The sequence below is a fragment of the Bos mutus genome, chromosome 21, assembly GCF_027580195.1.
Source record: "Bos mutus isolate GX-2022 chromosome 21, NWIPB_WYAK_1.1, whole genome shotgun sequence".
Classification (NCBI taxonomy): domain Eukaryota; kingdom Metazoa; phylum Chordata; class Mammalia; order Artiodactyla; family Bovidae; genus Bos; species Bos mutus.
The window spans coordinates 39,301,779-39,328,959 of NC_091637.1; the positions used below are offsets into that span (position 1 = coordinate 39,301,779).

The 27,181-nt window shown below is 38.8% G+C and overlaps 1 protein-coding gene and 1 pseudogene across 2 annotated transcripts in view; both read right to left on the minus strand.

Moving 5' to 3' along the window:
• The window catches only part of PRKD1 (protein kinase D1), a 347,647-nt gene that overhangs the window by 74,191 nt on the left and 246,275 nt on the right, over positions 1–27,181 (minus strand). For both annotated transcript variants that reach the window (XM_070358662.1, XM_070358663.1), the window contains exons 3-4: positions 14,327–14,458; positions 12,848–13,008 (exon numbers count right to left, since the gene is read on the minus strand). In XM_070358662.1, coding sequence (XP_070214763.1) covers positions 12,848–13,008; positions 14,327–14,458 — 293 coding nt within the window. The remainder of the gene's footprint in view (positions 1–12,847; positions 13,009–14,326; positions 14,459–27,181) is intronic.
• On the minus strand, positions 7,690–9,706 carry LOC102277017 (mitochondrial inner membrane m-AAA protease component AFG3L2 pseudogene; annotated as a pseudogene).

Below are 27,181 nucleotides of genomic sequence, written 5' to 3' on the forward strand. Positions count from 1 at the left end.
AAAAAAGCATTTCCTAATCTTATCTGCCTAGGAGAATGAGTTTTTGGATAGTATTTTACAGCACCATTATCTTAAAGAAAAAAATTTGGGGAATCACACACCTCTGTATTTCTCCCTCGCTATCAAATTAGAATCACCAGAAATGTCCATAGGTCACCAAGAAAAAGAGAACCACCTGTTCTTTCTGAAGGTGGTTGGAATATTTTACTAGAGCTTTGTTTTTACTTTTGTTTCCTCCTCGAAGGCAGATCATATGAATAACAGTTTTATATCTGTGGTGAAGACTACTATAGAAAATGTTTACTATGTAAATGAATACTATATATATTAGGATGTTGTGGCATATTACTTTCATTTACCACTCAGAGAATTTATGATTTTTGTGACTGAACAATGCAATTTCTATAACTTTAACTTGATTGACAGGAGTCTCAGAGTTAAATTTAATTATTAATTATTCTGATACAACATTTCATTCTTTTCTCACATGAGTTGGGATGAAGAATCGTAGTGACTTTGTAACTTTCTATTAGGATACGTACTCACTATTGTCATTTAAAAATATCTTTACTGAGGTACAATTTTTATGGCATAAAGTACAGAAAATTCTAGGTGTACCTCTCAATGAACATAAAAGCATGAACCTCTCCGCAGATCAAGACACAGAATATTTCCAGCATCCAGAATGGTTCTCTCCTGATCCCTTTTAGTCTTTATTGATCAGAACTTCAGACACTGGATTCATAACCATATAACCTTTGTGTCCATTTTTTCCCCAAATATTATTTTGTGAGATTCATTTATGGTGCTGAAGGAATCAAGAGTTCCTCAATTCTATTGCTGTATTGCTATATACTACTATCCCATTGTATGACTCTACCATTATTTACGTGTTTCTAGCTTTTAGCTCTGATCAATAAAAATGCTAAAAACATGCTTGTAACAGTAGGATTCACATTGACACCACTCCCCTGCCCCACAAGATGAAATCGTTAGGTATCCATGTAAAAAATATGAATAAGATTTATAAGAGGAAAAATACAAAACTTTGATGAGTGACATCATAGAGCTAAATAATAGAGATATCCCACATTCACATTTAGGAAGACTCAATACTGTCAATTCCTCAGTTATTCTCAACTTCACCAATAAATTCAATGCAATCCCAATAAAAATTGCAGCAAATTATTTTATGGATATTAAGAAAGTGATTCTACATTTTATCTGGAGAGGCAAAAGACGGAGTATAGCCAATGCCATGCTGAAGAGAACAACAAAGTTAAAGGACCGATACTATTCAACTTCAAGAGTTACTATAAAGTTATAATAATCAATACAGTGTGGTGTAAGAATGACAAGTAGATCAATGAATCAGAATAGTGAGTCCCCAAACAGGTTCCCATAAATACAGTCAATTCACCTTTGACAAAGGATCAAAGGCAATAAAATGGAGAAAAGATGGTCTCTTCAATAAATGGTACTGGTGACTCACATATAAACAAACGAATTTAGACACAAACATTACATAATTAAATTAATTAACTTAAATTAAGAAGTGAATTAATTTGTCTATGCCCATTCCACCCGGACTGTGTCCGGCCTTGTCTGATCTCACAAGCTAAGCAGGGTTGGGCCTGGTTAGTACTTGGATATGAGAAGTGAATTAATTTAAGTCGTTTTAATTCTACATGAATCACAGACCTAAATGTAAAACACAACACTATAAAAATCACAGAAGACAGCAAGATAGTATAAAAGAAAACCTAGGTAACCCTGGATATGGTGATGCCTTCTAAAATACATAACCAAAGAGACAATACATGAAAGATAAGCCCGACTTCATTAAAATGAAAAACTTCTGCTCTGCAGAAGACAATGTCAAGAGAATCAGAAGACAAGTCACAGACTAGAATAAAACGTTTGTGCAATATTAGCAAAAAACACATCTAATAAAGACTGTTATCCAAAATATACAAAGGACTCTTAAAATTCTATAATAAGAAAACAACCCAATTTAAAACTGGGCCAAAGACCTTAATAAACACTTTACCAAAGAAGATATACAGATGGCAAGTAAGCATATGAAAAAAGTTTCATATTATAATATGTCATCAAGAAAATGCCAGTTAAAACAACAAGAAACCACTACAACACACCTCTCAGAATGCGAAATCCAGAGAAACGACACCAAATGCTGGCAAATATGTACAGCAATAGGATTCTCATTCATTGCTGGTGGGAATGCAAAATGGTGCAACTACCTAGAAGACTGGCAGTTTCTGATAAAACTTACCATATGATCCGGCAAATACGCTCTGTGATACTTACCTAGAAGAGCTGAAAAGTTATGTTTACACAAAAACCTATGCACGATGCTTATAGTATCCTTACTCATAACTGCCAACATGTCGAAGCAACCAAGATGTCCTTTGTTAGGTGAATGGATAAATAGGGACAACTCTGGACAGCACAACAATGGAATAACAACTTATTCCACATTAAAATTAAGTGAGCTGTCAAGACATGAAAAGACACAGAAGATACTTAAATATGTCCTACTAAGTGAAAGAAGCCAAAGTGGAAAGGGTACGTACTGTATGATTTCAACTATACGATGTTTTAAAAAAGCCAAAACCACAAAGACAGTGAAAAAAAAAATCATTAATTGTAGGGGTTAGGTGGAGGGGATGAAGGAAGAATAGATAGAGCTAAGAGGACTTTTTAGGGCAGTGAAAATATTCTATATGATACCATGATGATGAGTAAATGTCATTATACATTTGTCCAGATCCACAGAATGTATAACACCATGAATGAACTAAAGCAAACCGTGGACTTTGTGTGATTATGATGTATCAATGTATGTTCATTAGTATTAGCACAAGTACCACTCTGTTGAGTGATGGTGATAATGTGTGGGAGCTTTGCATGTATGGGGGCTATGATAAAACGTGGGGGTATATGGGAACTCTTTATGCCTTCCTTTTGATTTTGCCATGAACCTAAAGCTGCTTTAAAAAGTGAAGTCTAAAAAGATTTTTAAATGCTTGCATATACCTTTCCATGTATGTCTATACACATTTCCGGTAAATATATACCTGGGAGTAAAACTGCTGAGTCACATGATATGTATATATTCAGCTTTATTGCCAACCAGAATGCCAAAGTTGTTAAACGAAATTATATCTCCATTAGTAGTGTATGTGAGTTCCAGTTGTTCAATATCTTCAACAATGCTTGTTACTATCAGTTGTTTCCTCCCAATGTTAGGTACTCCGTGCTGTGCTTAGTCAGTTGTGTCTGACTCTTTGCAATCCCTTGGATTGTACACCGCCAGGTTCCTCTGTTCATGGGGATTCTCCAGGCGAGAATACTGGAGAGGGCTGCTGTACCCTCCTTCAGGGGATCTTTTCAACCCAGGGACTGAGCCCAGGTCTCCCGCATTGCAGGTGGATTCTTTACAGATTCTTTACCATCTGAGCCACCAGGGAAGCCCATGAATACTGGAGTGGGTAGCCTATCCCTTCTCCAGGGGATCTTCCCAATTCAGGAATCAAACCAGTGTCTCCTGCATTGCAGGTAGATTCTTTACCAGCTGAGCTACCAGAGAACCCCTGGTGTAGAGATATTTCACTGTAGATTAACTTTAGACTGTTTGATAACGAATGATGCAAAATATATTTTCAATGCTTATCAGCTGTCTTCTTTTGTAAAGTACTGTTCAAGTACTTTGCTTATATCTTAAATAAGGTTGTCTGTCTTTTGAAGTTTCACAGATGGTCTTCATACATTTGGATATGAGTCTTTTATAAGATATATATACACACACACGTATTATATATATTGAAAATGTCTTCTTTTATGATTTGCTTTTCCACGTTTTTAATGATATATTTCACTGAAAACAATTTGTTACTTTTAATGGTGCCTTTATCAGTTTTTTCCCTTTGTCTGTGTTTGAGTCCTATTTTTAAAAGTTTCTCATGACTCAAATTCTTGTAGATATTCTTCTATGTTATTTCCTAGAAGCTTCTAATCTGCCTAGAAGTTATTTTCATGTGGTATAAGGTAAGGTCACGATTCATATTTCCCACATACATATACAGAAATACTTGTTGGAAAAAATCTTCTTCTCACAGCAGAGGTATAATTGTCAAAACTTAGTTGGTCTGTACATGCACATAGCTTCTGGACTCCTCCTGTTCTGGTTCATTGGTTTATTAATATTTTTCTGCTCCTGTGTAATACCACATTGTCTTTATACTTAATCTTGTGTAACACCACATTGTTTTAACTATGACTTAATGCTGGTATGTCTGGGAATTCTCCAGCTTTGTTCTACATCAGGGGTTCTCAAACTCCACACTACTGACATTCTGAGCCAGGGACTTCTTAGCTTGGGGGCGCTGTCTGGTGCGTTGGTCCCTCAAATCCTAACAGTCTTGGTTGTTCTTGGGTACCTTTAAATGTTGTTTTATTATGTTCTGTTATACTTTATTCAGCTTTTATAATTGTCCCTTATAGGAGAGTTGATTGATACAAGCTTTTTCATAGCTAGGAGCAAAACTTCTGGAGTAAATTATTAACTTTTTGCCTAAGTCTAAGCCTTGCGTAACATGATTTCAAATAAATGACTTTCTTTAACTTTTCCGTAATACCACACAAACATCTGTAACTTTTTAAAAAATGATGTGTAAGTCACAAATAAACTAATTGGATCATTTAAGCTGGAGTCAAGATTGCTAGGAAAAATATCAATAACCTCAGATAGGCAAATGACACCACCCTTATGGCAGAAAGAAAAGAAGAACTAAAGAGCCTCTTGATGAAAGTGAAAGAGGAGAGTGAAAAAGGTGGTTTAAAACTCAACATGCAGAAAACTAAGATCCGGTCCCATCACTTCATGGCAAATACATGGGGAAACAATAGAAACTGTGAGAGACTATTTTGGGAGGCTCCAAAATCACTGCAGATGGTGACTGAGCCATAAAATTCAAAGACTTTTGCTCCTTGGAAGAAAAGCTATGACCAACCTAGACAGCATATTAAAAAGCACATTAGTTTGTCAACAAAGGTCCGTCTAGTCCAGGCTATGGTTTTTCCTGTGCTTATGTATGGATGTGAGAGTTGGACTGTGAAGAAAGCTGAGTACCGAAGAACTGACGCTTTTGAACAGTGGTGTTGGAAAAGACTCTTGAGAATCCCTTGGACTGCAAGGAGATCCAACCAGTCCTTCCTAAAGGAAATCAGTCCTGAATATTCATTGGAAGTACTGATACTCAAGCTGAAATTCCAATACTTTGGCCACCTGATGCGAAGAGCTGACTCATCTGAAAAGACCCTGATGCTGGGAAAGATTGAAGGCAGGAGGAAAAGGGGACAACAGAGGACAGGTAGTTGGATGGCATCACCAACGCAATGCACATGAGTTTGAGTAGGCTCCAGGAGTTGGTGATGGACAGGGAAGCCTGGCGTGCTGTAGTCCATGGGGTTGCAAAGAGTCGGACATGACTGAGCGACTGAACTGACTGAATCTTGACTTCCCTTCTGCAACTGTCTAAAAGTTTATAAAACTGATTTAGTCTTAATAAGTTTACTTATACATAATGAAAAACATATTAGTGTGCCCTCTTAAGTACCTACTGAGTTTTTCTTGTTTCCTTCTAACACAAGTGATGATGTACAAAAAGATATACACTCTTGCAGAGATATTAAGCCATTAATTATCTACATTTTGGATTTTCTTAAAAATGGACTACATCATAGCTAGAATAATGGATACAGTTTATTGTCAAAGTTGATGACAACGCTGAAGAAGCTGAAGTTGAACAGTTCTATGAAGACCTACAAGACCTTTTAGAACTAACACCCAAAAAAGATGTCCTTTTCATTATAGGGGACTGGAATGCAAAAATAGGAAGTCAAGCAACACCTGGAGTATCAGGCAAATTTGGCCTTGGAATACAGAATGAAGCAGGGCAAAGACTAATAGAGTTTTGCCAAGAAAATGCACTGGTCATAGCAAACACCCTCTTCCAACAACACAAGAGAAGACTCTACACATGGACATCACCAGATAGTCAACACCGAAATCAGACTGATTATGTTCTTTGCAACCAAAGATGGAGAAGCTCTATACAGTCAACAAAAACAAGACCGGGAGCTGACTGTGGCTCAGATCATGAACTCCTTATTGCCAGATTCAGACTTAAATTGAAGAAAGTAGGGAAAACCACTAGACCATTTGGGTATGACCTAAATCAAATCCCTTATGATTATACAGTGGAAGTGAGAAATAGATTTAAGGGCCTAGATCTGATAGATAAGAGTGCCTGATGAACTATGGACGGAGGTTTGTGACATTGTACAGGAGACAGGGATTAAGACCATCCCCATGGAAAAGAAATACAAAAAAGTAAAATGGCTCTGGGGAGGCCTTACAAATAGCTGTGAAAAGAAGAGAAGCGAAAAGCAAAGGAGAAAAGGAAAGATACAAGCATCTGAATGCAGAGTTCCAAAGAATAGCAAGAAGAGATAAGAAAGCCTTCCTCAGCAATCAATGCAAAGAAATAGAGGAAAACAACAGAATGGGAAAGACTAGAGATCTCTTCAAGAAGATTAGAGATACCAAGGGAACATTTCATGAAAAGGTGGGCTCGATAAAGGACAGAAATGGTATGGACCTAACAGAAGCAGAAGATATTAAGAAGAGGTGGCAAGAATACACAGAATAACTGTATAAAAAAGATCTTCATGACCAAGATAATCACGATGATGTGATCACTGACCTAGAGACAGATATCCTAGAATGTGAAGTCAAGTGGGCCTTAGAAAGCATCACTATGAACAAAGCTAGTGGAGGTGATGGAATTCCAGTTGAGCTATTTCAAATCCTGAAAGATGATGCTGTGAAAGTGCTGCACTCAATATGCCAGCAAATTTGGACAACTCAGCAGTGGCCACAGGACTGGAAAAGGTCAGTTTTCATTCTGATCCCAAAGAAAGGTAATGCCAAAGAATGCTCAAACTAACGCACAATTGCACTCATCTCACATGCTAGTAAAGTTAACACTCAAAATTCTCCAAGCCAGGCTTCAGCAATATGTGAACCGTGAACTTCCTGATGTTCAAGCTGGTTTTAGAAAAGGCAGAGGAACCAGAGATCAAATTGCCAACATCCGCTGGATCATGGAAAAAGGAAGAGAGTTCCAGAAAAACATCTATTTCTGCTTTATTGACTATGCCAAAGTCTTTGACTGTGTGGATCACAATAAACTATGGAAAATTCTGAAAGAGATGGGAATACCAGACCACCTGACCTGCCTCTTGAGAAATCTGTATGCAGGTCAGGAAGCAACAGTTAGAACTGGACATGGAACAACAGACTGGTTCCAAATAGGAAAAGGAGTACGTCAAGGCTGTATATTGTCACCCTGCTTATTTCACTTATATGCAGAGTACATCATGAGAAACGCTGGGCTGGAAGAAGCACAAGCTGGAATCAAGATTGCCGGGAGAAATATCAATAACCTGAGATATGCAGATGATACCATCCTTATGGCAGAAAGTGAAGAGGAACTAAAAAGCCTCTTGATGAAAGTGAAAGTGGAGAGTGAAAAAGTTGGCTTAAAACTCAACATTCAGAAAACGAAGATCATGGCATCCGGTCACATCACTTCATGGGAAATAGATGGGGAAACAGTGGAAACAGTGTCAGACTTTTATTTTTTGGGGCTCCAAAATCACTGCAGATGGTGACTGCAGCCATAAAATTAAAAGACGCTTGCTCCTTGGAAGGAAAGTTATGAACAACCTAGACAGCATATTAAAAAGCAGAAGACATTACTTTGCCAACAAAGGTCTGTCTAGTCAAGGCTATGGTTTTTTTTTTTTTTTTTTCAGAAGGAAAAACGCAGCGTTTACACTTTATTTGTGACATAAGGAAGCCGTATTTACACAGTACATTCTTATTTTTAAATATGTTACACAGCTCTCCTAGAAAACCACTCCATCACAGAACAGCAGCATGTAGCTTGGGTTCCTACTTTAAAATATTAAATCAAATAGAAATACTCTTTAATTTCATAGCCCATCACAGAGGGAGACTCTGAGGGAGGTGGGAGTGACGGGCGGGTGATGGTGAGCACACCCCCATGTGAGGGCACAGGAGACTGGAGGCTGGGGACGCACTCCCGCCCCTGTGACCTCCGAGGCCAAGGACGAAGCACCCCTTCCCGCCGTGCCCTTGGGGCGGCTCTGAGGGTGCAGCACCAGGAGCTATGCAGGGCCGGCGCCCTGGACCAGGCTGGTCACCTTCTCTCCCGCGGGCTCCTCCGAGCCCTCACGCTCCCTGTTTCAGTCCTTCAGGCCCTCGGGGAGTGAGGTGTCCTCGTCCAAGCTGCCTGTGCCTTCCACAAACTCCTCGTATATAGACTTCTCCGCAAATGGCCTGGGGCCCAGAAGTTCCACCATGTGGTTCTTGTCTAACACTTCTTTTTCTAACAACAGCAGAGCAACCTTCTCCACATCAGCTTTCTTCTCTGTGAGGAGGGCTACTGTCCTCTTGTAAGCATCGTTGATAAGGATTCGTACTTCATCATCTATGAGTCTGGCAGTAGCCTCGCTGTAAGGCTTCTCCAACACCACATCCCCCTGACGTGGGAGGTCAAAGGAGATCTGCCCGACCTTCTCGTTCATGCCAAACTGAACAATCTGGGAGTAGGCACTCTGGGTCCCTTTGCGCAAAGTCGTCCTGGGCGCTGGTAGTGATCCTGCCAAAGAAGATCTCCTCGGCCACGCGGCCGCCCAGGGTCATGCACATGCGGTCTAGGAGCTGCTGCCGGGTGAAGAGGTACTGCTCCTGGGGCAGGTACTGAGCGTAGCCCAGCCCTTTGCCTCATGGGATGATGGACACCTTCAAGAGGGGGTCTGCGTGCTCCAGGTACCAATCGGCAACTGCGTGGCCTGCCTCGTGGTATGCCACTGTCTTCTTCTCCTCGGGCTGTAGGACCTGCGTTTTCTTCTCTAAGCTGCCAATCACTCGTTCAATTGCTTGTTCGAAGTGTTTCTGGTTTATGGAATCTGAAAGGTGTCTCACGGCGATCAAAGCAGCTCCGTTGCACACGTTGGCAACATCGGCTCCTGAAAACCCCGGGGTCAATGATGCGATTTCCTCGCCTGCTTCTCCTTTTCCAGGGCGCTATCCAGCTTCAGAGGTTGGGGGTGAACTTTGAAAATAGAAGCTCTTCACCTTAATGTCCAGCGGTCCTTGAGAAACAAAGAAGATCTGCCTGTCGAAGCGGGCCGGCCTCACCAGAGCTGGGTCTACGATATCCGGTTGGTTGGTGCCCGCGAAGATGACCACATTGGTGGTTGTGTTGAATCCGTCCATCTCCACAAGCAGCTGGTTGAGGGTGTTCTCCTGCTCACTCTGCCCGCCGAAGTTGCCCCTCCCTCTCTTCCTTCCCACCGCATCTATTTCATCGATGAAGAGGATGCGAGGGGCGTTCTTCCGAGCAAGGGTGAATAAGTCACGGACTCTAGCTGGACCCACACCAACAAACATCTCCAAGAACTCAGACCTGTGGTCATGTATGGATGTGAGAGTTGGACTATGAAGAAGGCTGAGCACCAAAGAATTGATGCTTTTGAACTGTGGTGTTGGAGAAGACTCTTGAGAGTTCCTTGGACTGCAAGGAGATCCAACCAGTCCATTCTGAAGGAGATCAGCCCTGGGATTTCTTTGGAAGGAAGGATGCTAAAGCTGAAACTCCAGTACTTTGGCCACCTCATGCGAAGAGCTGACTCATTGGAAAAGACCCTGATTCTGGGAGGGATTGGGGGCAGGAGGAGAAGGGGATGACAGAGGATGAGATGGCTGGATGGCATCACTGACTTGATGGATGTGAGTCTGAGTGAACTCCGGGAGTTGGTGATCGACAGGGAGGCCTGGCGTGCTGCGATTCATGGGGTCGCAAAGAGTCGGACACGACTGAGCGACTGAACTGAACTGAAGATCTATATTGTTATACTTTTCTTTCTATTTTAGCAGCACTATAGAAATCCAAGTTCAACATAATTGCCAGAAATGGGTAAATTAATAGGATTAGCAATATTTTAATTTGTATGTGAAGTGATGATTTTTAAGGTAAAAACAAGGAATCTATTGTGGAAGAGAAAGTCATTTTCTTACATTTGGGACAAAATCCATACTGACGGCAGACATGCAGCACGGGTGGTCTAGTGGCATTAGTTAGCGACGCCACCTTTATACAGGCCGTTACTCTTTTCAGAAGTGGGAAATATTCTTTACTGTATATGGGACTAAAATATTCTAAATCATTACCATAATATTATCTTTGTCTAGGCATTCACAGAGAAGGCAATGGCACCCCACTCCAGTACTCTTGCCTGGAAAATCCCATGGACGGAGGAGTCTGGTGGGCTGCAGTCCAAGGGGTTGCTAAGAGTCGGGCACGACTGAGCGAGTTCACTTTCACTTTTCACTTTCATGCACTGGAGGAGGAAATGGCAACCCACTCCAGTGTTCTTGCCTGGAGAATCCCAGGGACGGGGGAGCCTGGTGGGCTGCTGTCTATGGGGTCGCACAGAGTCGGACACGACTGAAGCGACTTAGCAGCAGCAGCAGCAGGCATTCACTATAACTTTTAAACTATAGTTACTGGTCTTAGGTGTTTTGTCCAGAGATGAAAAGAGACATATTTGCTGTACTCCGAGTAAGCAAAGAGAGACACACAGGCACCCGTCAGGGACACAAAGGGCTATGATGATGTAAAACACACATTTGAGAGCCGGTATGTCACACACACTATTCCCACAGGCATTTTTCATTTAAAGATTACCTGAAAAGCATTTTACACAAGGTTATGAAAGTTTATGTAATACTTTTCACTTGTGGCCCCAAATTTTCCCACCTCATAAATATCTTATTAGATCAAACTTTTATAAGCATTCTTGGCAAATATAGTTGAAAATCTCATTTTTAAAATGCATTTTTCAAACATATTTTTAAGCATTTATGATAAAATTTTCATTCAGTAATGAATCACTAATGAATTTGACACCTGGTGTACAATATAGTTTATAATCAAGTAATTTGAACAATTAAATAATTAAGTAATTTGATTAAATAAAGCAATTAAAGCAATTAAATGATCTGGGTGAAAAACACAAAAACCTGCTTAAAGACTTTGGTAATCTAAATTAAATTTGTATATAAATTATACATATGCAAGCATATAATAATTTAATTCATATTTATAAACTCTAAATGATATATATATGATCTTTGGATGTATATATACACATATATATGTGCATATATGTATATATTATTAAAAACTGAGATAGCTTTAAAAGAAAAATATTCAGCATTAATTATCTAGATTCTAGTCTATTCTAATGATGAATAACTTTAGAGTTTAACCTTATGAAATGTTAACTAATTTTTAAAAATCTTTTCCTGGTAAAACTCAAAACAATACAAACTGATTTACAATTCTGTTTCTTAAACTTGTTTAAAAGCATCTATCCTGAAGCAAGAATAACCGCTAACTTATAAAATCAATACTTACAAAAATTCAAATGAAATCAAGAAACTTCAGAGTTGGAAAGATAATACGAGAATTATTTGAAAAAGTAAATAGAATTTGACTTAAGCACCTTTCAGTAAGAGTATCACTAATTCTAATACAACTTTCTAGAATAATATATAATCACACACATGTATTCTGAAGAGTCACCAGAATATAATATATTCTACTAGCTACTGATGGGATTTACTGCCTGCCTTACCCTAACAGGTTCACTTCATGAAAATACAAGAAACTCCTCCCAAAAAAGTCATAGTAACAGAGTATGGACTTTTCCTATTTATCGAAATAAGCATTCATTTGACTTAGATAATCTAGTTTATGCTATAACAAAATTTAAGTGATATAAAGATCACAATAAAATAGTTTCCAAACAATATATTAATTAATATGACCTTTGTAGAGATGGTTTCAAAATGCATTACCCCTCTCCACTCCATGGATTATATTTAACCTAAATGTTTCATAATTTTTATTTTTTCTCTTTAATTGATACACTAATTAGATTATAAAATGTTTTTTTGTAATATCTACTGTCAGAGCAAGTAAACGTAGGATTTCTAAGCTCACACCGTTAGCTTATTTCAGAAAAAAAAGTTCTTATTTTAAACGTTGCACATAATTATCACAATTTTTGCTTTGCTTTGAGTGTCTGGAAAATCAAAATTTAACTTTCTTAAAGAAAATATTTAAGTCATATCCACAGATATTTATGGGAATATTTAAAGTACTACGTGCTGTTTTTCTCATGACATTTGTCAATCAGTGTGACTGTGACAATACATCGGCACATATGCCATTAATGCCAAACAAGTAAATACCTTCATCTTTTCAGAGAAAATTGCAAATTTTCTCCCACAATAAACAGTCAGCTATACCACAAAGTACTCTAATAATCTTCAGAGAAGAACATCTTTTATCTCTGGTTTCCAAATTTTGACAAACTATGTTTTGCAACATTCACACATTAGCTTGTGCTGCTCTGGCTCCATGACCATGATGAAACCTCACAGATTTTAAAACTGCTCTAAGCTCACAGATAAGAGCAAACTCAAAGCTGTTGGATATTTGCTGAGGCACTGACCAATCTACAGCACAGGCCCTGAAGAAACACAGTCATCAACACCCTGGCTGTGTTCTTCCTCCCAGGACACTGTCTTGGATTGACACTGTTACCACATCATCCTTCAGATTTCTCATGTAAACTGGGAAACAGATAAACAAAGAGGCCATACCAGAAGGGGCTCATCAAGGGCACTGGTGGAGAGCTCGGCAGATGCTGTGCGGACAGTGCTGAGCCCAGTAAGGGAGACATTTGAGAGCCTTCTCCGCCTCACGCCACTGCAGTTGTTGGGGATTTTAAACGCACATCTCTTGTGGTAATTCAGCCCACATCCTAGAAGGAGACAGCAAAAATGACTTTTGTTCAATGATAAATTAAAAGCTACTCGAGTCTATGGTATAAATTATGAATTTTGAGAAACAGTACTGCTTCCATTTTTCTTCAGGCTGTTTGAAAATTTAAATTTTCTCTTAAGGTTTTTCTGAGCTTTATCATCTCAATATGTCAATAAGCGGGGTTTTGAAATCTGATGTTATTGGATGAGCTCAGCAACCAGTCTGGTTATCAGTTTTAAAAATGTTTTCTAACATAAAGGACTTGGTCTTTGAGGGGTCCAGGAACAAAACTCCAAAGAGATGACCTATTTTTAGCTGCTATAAGTTCTATTGTGAGAGAAAATTAATCATAATGTCTCATAACTTCTGAACTATATTGATTTGAGTCAAGACTCCACAAAACTTATTTGTCTACCTGGCCTTGGACAATTAACTTCACCTCAGTCTTTCTGTTGGTAAAATGGGGATAACTACCACCTTGTAAAATCATTAAGAAAATATGTAAAATATTTCACATGCTAGCTTCCACAGGTAAATAATTAGGAAAGCACTGTTTTTCTCTCAACATTTCTACTGTTCATAGTTCTCGCATTGTAGTCTTACCTCAAAATTCTCCCATGTGTCACACAGTAGACAAATTTTCATACACCTACCCTTTAGGTAGACTTTCTTCTACCTTTTTACAAACAAAAATTCAGAAATTATGGTTACCTTATTTATAGGATTCATCATGAAAGCTTAGGTTTTCTGGTCAACATTCAAACAGCTCTATCCCTCCCTACTCCACCTCTTAAATAGTAAGATCAGGGTATAATCTGATTTGTTTTTAAGAATACATCATGGTGTTCTAGAAATCGGATTGAGTAGTTCAAGGAGTTCTGTCCATAGAAGATGATACAACTATGACCTTGGTGTGGAAAGCTTGGTACATGTTCCAGTCGGTCACTTAAAAGCTGAGCGATCTTGGATGGTTTGATTAAACTTCTGAATCTTAGCTCATTTCAACATTTATTGAATGCTTATTATTCCAAGTTCTAGCTTAAGATATAAATTGTAATGTTTAGTCTGTTAGCAAAATAATCAACACCTTATAAGAGAGAAACATATCCATACAATACAGGGGAAAAGATAGGAGAATCTGGTTTCCCAGATCAGAGCTAATATGTTGAAGACAGGAAATGAACAGAACAGAATCCACACACTACCCAGATCCATGGAAGATATCTGAGGGAAAGAAGAAATTGCAGAAAAGGTCACAACACAGGCAGGTAACCCCAGCATGTATTCCATTGGGCCAGGAAGGGAAATCACTTTACCTTCACATTTAAGGCCTTGACGCACCAGCCCCCACAGCATTTCTCCACAGTGATCACAGAAAGCTGGAGCTCTGTATGAATGAACAAAGAGAGTGTGGGGGCGAATTTGAAAGTCTTCAAAGGTGGCGGAAGCTGTAAAAATAAAAAACATTGAAAAATAAGTTGAATGAACACCCTGATCTGTAGATAATTTGTATGCATGATAACTACTATGCAAGTATGTATATAACTCTCGCCAAAGTTAGGACAGATGCAACACTGCCTGACTTTTAGCCATTCCACTGCATTCTTCCCAACCACAGCTTTATAAGTGGTGGCACAGGAACCTCTTTCTTGTCTTCCTGCTTCTTAAGGTCTCAGACCACTTCAAAAATAGCCAAATGGATACTTGTATATGTATGGCTGAGTCTGTTTGCTTTTCACCTGAAACTATCACAAGGTTGTTAATCAGTTATACTCCAACATAAAATAAAAAGTTTTAAAAAATAGCCAAAACACTAGAAGAATCAATGAAAGGATAAGTCAACTTGATTTATAGATAGGGGATGTTACTTGAAAACACTTTGCTTCTTCTCTTACTTGAAATGAACCTGAGGTATTCAGAAGTATTAAAGGAAAAGAAACTCTTGATGAATTTTATTTAGACAGATCAGAAGAAAGTATACTTGAATATGACCTTGAAGAGAGGTACAGTAGAAGGGTGGGGTCTAACTGGAACACAAGAAATCTAAGCGGCCTCTTTTGGAGAGATAAAGTTGTTTGAACTCTTATGCAATATAACCAAGCATTTAAATCCTGACCTAAAAATAACAAGCAGCCTCTTCACCAATATGCCAGAGGGATTTAATATACATACTGCTGAACTTCAGTTCACTTTGAAAAATATACTTTAGTAAATCACATTCATGCTATAAGGTATTTTTATTATTGCTTATTGTTATTTATTCTATATGATATTCATACAGAGTGTTCAAATTCATTATTTTTAATTATACTTTTCCATAGGACTTTTTAATTATGTTATAAAAATATGTTTCTTTTGGTGTTGCTTAAATCAAGAAATAGAAAGGTACAGAGAATACAAAGTGAAAGGCCCCCCCTTTCTCCCAAATTCGAATGAGTGGGGCTGTATTTTCTAGACCTATTTGCACACATAGCCTGATCTCGAGGCTGTCGAGTATAGCCCAGGAAGAGCTGACCGTAGACTGAGAAGAGCTAGGGGAGGCTTTGCCATTACCTGAGTGACACCTCACTTAATCGTCATGAGTCTCAGTTTCCCACACATTAGAAGAAAGGTCTGACTGATGGTGACTTCTCTTAACCCCGAAGTGTAAACTTCCATTAATCTTAGAAGAGGACCAGGTGCACTTAATTTCGTAAGGTTTTATGCAAAGAGAATTTTGCGGCAAACTTAGGTCTTACATAGATGATTCTATTCTGCCTTCCTTTCTCTGCCTCCTGTTTGTCTTCTTGCCTCGCTTTTTCAACACTTATTAAATGCCTTTTCCATGTTATCTGTCAATGGCACCAATCCAGTTTAAAAATGTAAAGGTAAGTAAGACATATTTACAGAGCCTTCCAGATAAGCAGGAGACAGATAAAAACAAATTTTTACAACTCCATAGTAACATTTAAATACCTTAAAATAACTTTTTAAGGTTCAAAGAAGCTACAAAGTTTGGCCTAAGTTACTAAATAGGACTAAGACTACAATCCGGAAGTGTTTTGTCTCCAGTCCAGGCTCCTTTTCATCATTCTTGTGTTACATCTTGTCTTTCCTAACTCTACCCCGAGAGTTATATCCAACAGCCCCACTGTGCGAGAAACAAGTATCTGCAGTTTTCCTGCTGGTGACTTGGACAGCAGGTACGGGCCAACGAATCGCCTGTGGAGAAGACTTATGAAGTGCTTACCTTGCTAAGCGTGCAAAGTGTGGCAGAGTGAATGCTGAAGCTGTAGGCAATTCACCCCTGCTAGACAGGTGTCCAAAACTAGGAGCACAACTTTGAGAGTATCATATCCCTCAGGGCAAATGAAGATAGAACATGCAGGGAAGTGAAACACTTCCATCAGAAAGAATATGACTGGCAGTTCACAGAACATATAATTGAACCATGAAAGGAGATGAAAAATTTTAATGGGTTGGTTTCCCCTTGAATCTTGAATAAAAGTACTTTATTCCAAATTAATGTGCTTTATTACTGGAAATAAACTATCAACTTATTAAACGTACAATTTTTACTCAATGGAAAGATAATGAGAATGATAATACGGTTAAGGTTTATTGTACTCTTACTGTATACTGGACACGACACTAAGAGATTAAAGTGTGGGAAGAAGGAGCTAATCAAAGAACTGTAGCCAAGTAACCTGCTCTAGCATTACCTACAAGGAGTTCTGATTAATGTTAATATTTCTTACAAAAAGAATTTCAATTGAAATAAGATTGAGAAATTGCATTATTATGTTTCTCACTTCAAGTTTCACAATATTACAGTCAGTGCTTATTCTAAGTAAATCAGTAAAAGGTATGGTTTGAGTACCAATCAATTTGCTTTTATAATCTGGTCAAAATGTGTCTAATTTTGTAAATGCTAAATCCTCCTTAAAATTGGTCTCTCACCATCATGGACAAAAATTGTTTTTAAAACATCAAAGAAAATAGCTAAAGAAAATATTTTGTGCCAACCATTAACTCCTCACTTCTCCCCTGCCTCTCCCTCCACCCCCTACTCCCACTGAATGACACCCAAACAACTGTGGCAATACCATGATAGCAATTAGTTAAATAATTACGGTAGTTTTCAAAATAAGGAATCTTAGTACCTGACAATACTAATAATACCTACCTGCATTCAGATTTTTTGAATTAATCAGAATGAATATAAATAATTAAAAAGATTTTCAAAGACACCCCCAACCCAATTTATGTCAGGTACATTTGTTTTTTTCACTTTTTGAAGGGGATTAACATTCATAAGCAGTTAGCACCCTTGACTTATGTTTAAATGCCATTTTCTAAAGTTCAATTTTAATTTTAGAATAATTAAACACATTTTTAAAATAAAACTACTAAGTATGGTGAGGTTTCACATGCATTTGAAATCAAAGCACAACATCAATTCATTATGAATTTACCTGTTTCTGCACCCTGGGGGAAATCAGCATTAGCTGAGTGTATGCATGCCATCTTGCCTAATCACAAAATTGCACTGCAGAGATAATCACTTAGCACAGGAAAACAAAGTGCATGCTGTAATTCCATTTCACTTAAGGTTTGGAAGCAAAATGGGCAGAGAAGAACAGGAATATTAACGTATTTAGGGATCCAAGAGAGGACAATGTGCTATCTGTCTGGATGTCACAATCAATCAGGTGACCTAAATTAAAACCATATGACCAGGCTACACACTAAACACAATGGGCCCCTTATACTGGTATTTGTATCTCTGATTTGCTCTATTCACAGTCTATTGTTATACTCCATGGTGCAGGAGAGGAGAAAATGACATGCTTTCCTTAGTCATTGAGCATTTGAAACAGGTAATTGAGCCAAAAACTCTAAGATAATCAGTACTTCTTTTTAGGCTCATTATAAATTGTTGCACAAAAATGGAATAAACTGTTTGGTTAGCAGTACAGCTTCTGAAGCAAAATAAATAATCTCTGGAGGTCAAATTTATTTGCATAATAAAATAAAATAATGTCCCATCTTGCAAGATTTTCAGTTAATTTCTCTTACTGGTAATTTTGGCAATGGGGGAGAAGCATTAACTCTTTCTGGCACTGACAGGTTGGAACAGGTATAAGAAGAAAAGCTTAACACATTTCAAGTATCATCTCATTCAATTTTCACAAGGACTTTATGAAGTAGATATTATCATCCCCAATTTACAGATGAGAAAATTGAGTCCCAGAAAAATTAAGGAGCTGTCCTAGGTGACACAGGATCTTGATTCAGACAATCTGACACCTGAACCATACAAACTCTGAATAAAATAATCATATTTTCTGACCATTAAAATTCTGTGGATTATAAATTACCTGCATATTTACTGAATCAATAGGAAAAGATTCAAAAAAAAAAAGAAAGAAAGAAAGAAAGAAACACTGTAAGAAAATATAACACACCACTAAAGGCTTCCCTGGTGGCTCAGACGGTAAAGAATTTGCCTGCAATGGAAGGGACCTGGGTAGTTTCTAGTTTGGAAGATCTGCTGGAGGAGGGCATGACAACCCACTCTAGTATTCTTGGGGATTCCTGGGGAATCCCCATAGACAGAGGAGCCTGGCGGGAGCTACAGTCCATGGGGTCACAAAACTTGGACACAACTGAGCGATAAGCACATTGTAAGATGCATCCTTACCTCAGACTTGCAGAAAAAAAAAAAATACTGAGTAAAACAGTCCATGAAATAACATATAGAATGAAATTAATTCAGCTTATGATCAACATTCAGAAAACTAAGATCATGGCATCCGGTCCCATCATTTCATGGCAAAGAGATGGGAAACAGTGGAAACAGTGGCTGACTTTATTTTGGGGGGCTCCAAAATCACTGCAGATGGTGATTGCAGCCATGAAATTAAAAGACGCTTGCTCCTTGGAAGGAAAGTTATGACCAACCTAGACAGCATATTAAAAAGCAGAGACATTACTTTGTCAACAAAGGTCCATCTAGTCAAGGCTATGGTTTTTCCTGTAGTCATGTACAGATGTGAGAGTTGGACTATAAAGAAAGCTGAGCACCGAAGAATTGATGATTTTGAACTGTGGTGTTGGAGAAGACTCTTGAGAGTCCCTTGGACTGCAAGGAGATCCAATCAGTCCATCCTAAAGGAGATCAGTCCTGGGTCTGGACGGACTGATGGAAGGACTGATGTTGAAGCTGAAACTCCAATACTTTGGCCACCTGATGTGAAGAGCTGACTCATTTGAAAATATCCTGATGCTGGGAAAGATTGAGGGCAGGAGGAGAAAGGGAAGACAGAGGATGAGATGGCTGGATGGCATTGCCAACTCAATGGACATGAGTCTGTGTAACCTCCGGGAGTTGGTGATGACCAGGGAGGCCTGGTGTGCTGTAGTTCATGGGGTTCACAAAGAGTCGGATACAACTGAGCAACTGAACTGAACTGATGATCAAAAATTCTTTTAATATGCTTTCTGCATATTCTTCATTTTTTGAAATCCTCCTCCCTCTAAACAAACTGGAGTTAGTAACAACAACTGGATTTAAAATTTTTACAAAATCAAAGGTGATGCATAATTAACAGCCAACTGGAGTTTTGTTTCTACGTGATAGCCAGTGTTATTCAATTGGTAAGTCTGACCCAAAGCAAAATGTTATAAAGCTTTAAAAGCTGTTAAGATTTGTTGTAAATAAATTTGTTTTTTTCTTAACTTCTAGAATATTGAAAATAGCTTCTAAATACCACACCCCCAAGTTAAATATACATACTCATCAGTTTTAATGCATCCAAAGGATAAGAAACCATATCCACTTTAACATCCTGTCATTCATCCATCAGATCAGATCAGATCAGTCGCTCAGTCGTGTCCGACTCTTTGTGACCCCATGAATCGCAGCACGCCAGGCCTCCCTGTCCATCACCAACTCCCGGAGTTCACTCAGACTCACGTCCATCGAGTCAGTGATGCCATCCAGCCATCTCATCCTCTGTCATCCCCTTCTCCTCCTGCCCCCAATCCCTCCCAGCATCAGAGTCTTTTCCAATGAGTCAACTCTTCACATGAGGTGGCCAAAGTACTGGAGTTTCAGCTTTAGCATCATTCCTTCCAAAGAAATCCCAGGGCTGATCTCCTTCAGAATGGACTGGTTGGATCTCCTTGCAGTCCAAGGGACTCTCAAGAGTCTTCTCCAACACCACAGTTCAAAAGCATCAATTCTTCGGCGCTCAGCCTTCTTCACAGTCCAACTCTCCCATCCATACATAACCACAGGAAAAACCATAGCCTTGACTAGATGAACCTTTGTTGGCAAAGTAATGTCTCTGCTTTTCAATATGCTATCTACACACACATAATAGATATACATAAGTAATCCTCTGCCAGTCATGGACAAAATCCTCTGCCATCTGAGAGTGTTCATTCGTGTGAGAACTATTGACAAATAAGTTTATTGCATTGTAAACATCTCAAATCTTCAGAAAAAAAATTTTTAATATTGAGCCCAAATACAACTTTGTATCTTCTATTTGGTGGTGACAGTTTAAAAGCAACCACTTAAAATTAAGACATTTTTGTGTCTTAATTCATGTAGGTCAAGCAGGCCAAATACCTTTAAACATATAATTGATTAACATTATGATTTACTAATGTATCTAGAAACTACTATATAATAATGTGTGTATATATATACACATATATTGTCACACAGTATATACTGGAAATAGAAAAATAACAAGGAATGGTATCTGATGTTGAGGGTTCAAAGTCAAAATGAGGATGAGAGACCCATAAATAATCATAATACAAGATGCAGAGGTGAAAACACAAAGGAGAAGATAGCTGAGACCACCTGGGTCTATCAGGTAAAGCTCCATAATGAGGGAATCACTGAAGAGAAATCTCAAGAGTGAGGAATATTTTGAAAAGCAGAAAAGAGGATAAAGGAAAAGAGGAAACACTTCATATAGCTTGATTTTATTTAAAATTATCTACATATTTCTCCATAAATATAATTTTGTGGGTTCTTGACACTTCATCATCCTTGGTGTAGTGTCAACACAGTTAGCAAGGGTGACTGCAACATTGTCCATAGTATAGGTCACTGAGAGCTTGCAACAGATCATTTGCATGCTATTGTGGCCCGGATATCTGACGACACTGGTAAAATTCCGCCTGGGCATGTGCACTTCCCCTCCCCTCCCCTACTCCACTTACCTAATACACACACACTAACACCCTGAGATTGGTAATTTCTCTGTGCTTCTCCACTGGTCCCAGTGTCTCCAAGATATTGCTGTACCAGATATTCTTTTCCTCCATCCACTGTTCAAGTTAATCTCATGGTTCATGTTTTTGTTATACCTGGAGACATCTAGAGTTGGCAAAGTCCTTTACCTCTCCAGAAACAAGAGCATTCAACAAATTCTTGTTGAGACACTGCAATAGTATCTTTTAGATGACTGGAGGGAAAAGAAAAATGAACATTTCAAATTTTCACTCACATATGACCCGAAAAATTATTAGTGAGGAGCAATGATGGGAACTTGGGAGGCTGGGACTATATCATTCCAAAGATTATAGCAGCCAAGGGAAGAATCATAAAATTTACTTAGCTATGCTGATCAGGCAGTTCAGAGAGTTCTGGGAAAATATTTTATAAGTCTGTGGCCAGAGACTCTTAAAAAACATATATGCCTCCAAGAGGAATAAAAGGGTCTCACAAGCTAGAGTGACAGCACAATAACAAGTTACCCTAATTAGGGAGAAGAGGGGGTGGTACCTAGAGAAACTGATGTAACTTCCCAGGGAACTCTGATGGGCTCAAACTAAGCAAGAGAGGGCATTAACTACAGAAGGAGCAGCAGCCTCAGGGTGACAGCAAACAGTGGCCAGGCCAGTGAGAACCACTCTAAGAACGCCAACAGCAGGAGAGAGTGGAATCTTTTAAAAAGCTGGAACAGAAGAAAAGGTCTTTTAGTTGTATGTTGTATGTGGAAAGAATGAAGCAGAGACAGGCCTGAACTATGGAAAAATAGTTTAATGCTAATAAAGTAGGAAAAGCCAAATTATTCAACTATAGTTTTCTGGAAGTGGACTATCTATATTCAAACGAAACAAAGGGAGAAGAAACATCAAATATACTCAAGAAGGAAACAAGTCTAGGGTGGAGAACAGAGATTATCTAAAGGCTTTAGATGGACTGTTTTCAATTGACCCTGGCAAGGTATATAAATTTATAATCTTATGAAAACATCTGCCATAATATTCTTAGAGAATCTTGTTGGGCTTGTGGAATTATGCTAAGAAGATGCCCTGATAAGAATGGAGAAGTTTTAAAGGAGAATTAATGAAGAAATTTAGCCCTAGTTCATATCAAAAAACTTTATAAAACTATGACCTTTAAAATAAGTGGTGGTTGTATAAGAAAAACAAGATAAATATGATAGAGCTGATCACCCAGAAATCTATTCTGTGTGAGTAAGTGAGCAAAGTTGCTCAGTCGTATCCGACTCTTTGCAACCCCATGGACTGTAGCCTACCAGGCTCCTCTGTCCATAGGATTTTCCAGGCAAGAGAACTGGAGTGGGGTGCCATTTCCTTCTCCATTCCGTGTATGAACTCAAAATATGATAGAAGAGATATTATAAATCAATACAGCAGGGAAACACAATTTAACAAATGATTTAACAATTACTTGGGGGAAAACAATTTAGATACTTATTTCCTATGTTATACAAATAGATAAATATACATATATAATATATATATATATAAAATACCTGATGAGTAAAAAGTTAAAATAACAAACCATGGAAAAACTAGAAGGAAATAAAAGTGTTTATCAATCTCTTGAAGGAAAAAAGACTTTGGAAAGTAAGAGACATTTATAAATCTTCAAAGTAATGGAAGCAATCAAATGGAAAGGTTTATTATTAGCAGGATAATGTAGCTGGCACTACTGACTGACTTGGCCTAAGAGTTATGTAATAGTCTCTTTTATTTAGCATAGGTTTATTTATAATAATTATATAGGCTAGGTCACAGAATTACGTTTAATACTTCTAAGTATCTAGACTATAATCGTCAACATTCAAGGAAAGATCTCTACACTTCTTAGATGTCAGGCAGGGAGGTGACAAGGCCTATGTTCTAGCATGAAAATTAGGAAAAATCCCAATATTCATTCATTCCTGCTCAGAAAGAAACAGATCCTTCTTCTTCGTCTTCCTTCATTTTTCTTTTCAACTAGAAACAAGCAGCAGGACAGTAGGAGTTTTAAGGGCTAAAATTCTGCTCACGAAACAAGATGTATTCGTGAACTTGGAGAGTTACAGATAACGTTTGAGCAATCCATCCTTTGTTTCCCTCCCAGGCAACTGAGCTCTGTGGCTGATGGGGAGCATCTGCCACAGAACTAGCAATGTCTCCTGCCAGGAAAATGCTACCAGAATAAAAGACATACAAAAGGGTGCTCTGTGTAACTTAAGCAAGAGAGTTATAAGAACAAGTTACTATGTTCATCCCCCTCCACATTAAGAAGACACCAAAGACACTCACATTAACACTCCCTCCAGCACACCTTTTGATCCAGTCATTACTGATGCATGCCTCCCTGCTTTTGACACAAACCTTCCCTTCTGCTTCCCATCCCACAACTCAGCTTGAATCACCTGCTCTGGAACACCTTCAGCGATAAGCCCACCCCGTGGTAAAGAATTTGCCTGCCAAGGCCAAAGACGTGGGAGATGTGGGTTCAATCCCTGGGTTGGGAAGATCCCCTGGAAAAGGAAATGGCAACCCACTCTAGCATTCTTGCCTGGAGAATCCCATGGACAGAGGAGCCTGGAGGGCTACAGTCCACAGGGGTCTCAAAGAATCAAACGTGGGTGAGCGACTGAGCACGCACGCACACACCTGGCATAAACTGCCCTCTTCTTTGGTAAGTTCCTGAGTACACTTGTATTATAAAATGTATCAGGCTCTAGGGAAATCTCCTATCCCTTTATCCATTCACACCTTAAGATGAGCAGATTGATGAAGGATAGATCATTTACCTTATGAGTCTATATGCATATATTAAATGATCAAAGCCCATGTTTGAATAAATGGAGCAATGCCTTTAAAACTCATAGTGCTAGCCTACAGTTCTAAGGTTCTACATTTTATTAAGTTCTAATAACCTGTAAATAGAGTATCCCAAGTCCAGAAACAAAGTCCATCAGAATCATAGCATGGATCACAATTTACACATTTTTAAAAGTGTCTAACAACGTCCTTGACACTTCGATGGATATCTTTGTTAGTGCCTTATTATTCTACAGGCAGTGTGGGGCAGGCAGTGGTGAGAACCATGGACTGAGTGTCAGAGCATACTGGAGCTCTGGTCCTTGTCATGGCAAAGGGGCGACCTTGAGCAAGTTACTTCCTCTCTCTGAATCTGTGTCCCTCTCCCTTCAAATTGGCTTACTGAAGCTCACCTAGTTAGGCTCTGAGGACACAAGGTGGTCAGCACAGTTTTTGGCAGATTGATGGTAGATATCACAGTAATTTCTTAGTATAGTGATTTACAGTATGGACTTTGTAATAAAAAAAAGATCTGAGTTTGAATTACAATTATTACTTATGCTTTTTACAATTATTGTCATCATCATCAACACCAATAGAGGGAAATAATGCCTTTCAACTTATCATCCACAGCACTTAAAACATTAAAACCTTTAAAAAATATTATTTGTTTCCTCTACTACCTTACAAAGAATATGTTTCCACTCCAGAGGAAATTGCTTTTCTTTCCACTGTTCTGGCTAATGCAAATTAAATGGTGCTAAGTCCATAGGACTGTGTCTAGTTCCTTCTCTAAAATGAATCAATTAACAGTTGGGAATTGCAGTGGGGAAAGAAGGGTCACCACATCCTGATGTGACTGAATGACAAATGCCACAGCTGGAAAGGGATTAGAGAGCATCTCAGGTCAAGAAAGAACATAAATCGTTGCCCCATGTGTCCAGCATAGAGGAAAAAGAAAATTAAGTAAAAATGTCATGGAGTCAAATTCTAGCTAATGAGTGCAGGCTCTGCAGGCATCCAGAATAGGGGAAAGAAAGGTCAAATCTGTTTCTCAGAAAGCTCCATCACATACAGGAGACTTCATACCTTTAAAAGGATAATGACCTCATTTACATGAGGAACACCAGCGTACAAACTGCCCATTAAGACTACTTACAAAAGGCTGGTAGACAAAAGCTAGGTATGGTAATATACTGAAATGTTCTAATAGGCAGCAGGGTTTCTGGCAACAAAGAGCATCACTGTTGTCAAATATCTCTGCACGTAGAGACACCAGGCCGAGATCCTATATGCTCTGCTTCAAGTTTCTTTAAGTCTTACTGAACTTTTCTTATAAACAGATGCTTGCTTTTGATTCATAAACAAAACAAAACTTAAAAGCTGTGAAATTTCCTGGGTATTCCCACTCCCAAAGAAGCAACAGCTGAATCCTGGCTGAAGTCAAATCAATGCCCATTGACCAGGCACTTGCTGTGAGCAGGAATAAATCTGCCTGCTGCTTAGGGGCGCCCAGAGAAGGATTTTCATTGCTTAGGGACTCCTCATATTCTTTTAGAATAATCAGGCTGATTAACTCAGTTGGTCCATTCTGGTTTATCAGAATAAAAGAGTTTTATTAATTGAAAATCTGCATTTATGCCTTTTAGTCATGTCTATTGAGTACATTTTTTTACATAAAGTAAAATCTAAACTTTATTGAGAACAGTTCTGACTCTTTGCGACCCCATAGACCGTAGCCACCAGGCTCCTCAATCCATGGGGATTCTCCAGGCAAGAATACTGGAGTGGGTTGCCGTGCCCTCCCCTTCAGGGGATCTTCCCAACCTAGGGAAGATCCTGCATTGCAGGCCACCAGGGAAACCCTACAATTGTCTAGACAACACCCTAATGGAAACATGAAACAATTTTTTTTCAACTATTCCCAAATTCCCTTGGGCTCCTTTGGAGATAATCTCTTCCGCAAGTCCATTCATTCCTTGGCAACCACTGATTTATTTTCTGTGCCTTTTCTAAGGCCTTTCCTGGTAGCTCAGCTGGTAAAGAATCTGCCTGCAATGCAGAAGACCTGGGTTTGATCCTGTGTTGGGAAGATATCCTGGAGAAGGGGTAGGCTTCCTACTCCAGTATTTGTGGGCTTCCCTGGTGCTCAGATAGTGAAGAATTCACCTGCAATTTGGGAGACCTGGGTTCAACCCCTGAATTGGGAAGATCACCTCTCCCTTTGGAGAAGGGAAAGGCTACCTACTCCAGTATTCTGGCCTAGAGAATTCCATGGACAAAGCAGCCTGGCAGGCTACAGTCCATGGGGTTGCACAGAGTTGGACACAACTGAGTGACTTTCAAAAATGTCATATAAATGTAGCCTTTTGACTGTAGCTTCTATCAGCATAATGCATTTGAAATTCATCTCTGTTGTGTGCTAAGTCAAATTCCATTTGGCTGATATGCTACAGTTTGTTTATCCATATACCAGTTGAATCCTTTCAATAGGGCATCAGTTTATCCATTCACCTGGGCATTACGGCCAAGGGTCAAGCTGGGTTTGAGGGCAGTAGGGATCGAGGGTTCAGAATCCAGGATGTCCAGGCTCCAGTGGGGAGGCAGAGGTGGAAAGGAATGTTTATTTGTGATCTGTACAGGTTATTCACAGCATGGGAAATTTATTGCTGAAAACAATTTTCTTTTTACAACTCTGGAAAGTGTATGACTTTCAGAGTGAGGTAAGGTGGTTTCATTGCTGTTTACACCCATCTCTTCTAAGCTGCACGATCTCTCTATATCTCATTTCCCTCATCTTCGAAATAGGTATAACTATTAAAGAATAGCTGCATAATTATTTCATTGAGAAAACATTGTGAAATAATAGCATTGCACTTGTCACTATACTGTGGTAGTCCCTGAAGTACTGTAAAACACAGAACACATTTTCTCAATGATGCATATGCAGATTTATGATAATCTTACGTTTTTGCATTATTTGCAAAAAATAACTCAAAATAGACTACAGACCTAAATATGAAGCCTGAAAGCCTCAGAGAAAATGTTTATAAGCTTGGTTTAAGCAAAGATTGCTTAAATACAATGCCAAAAATATA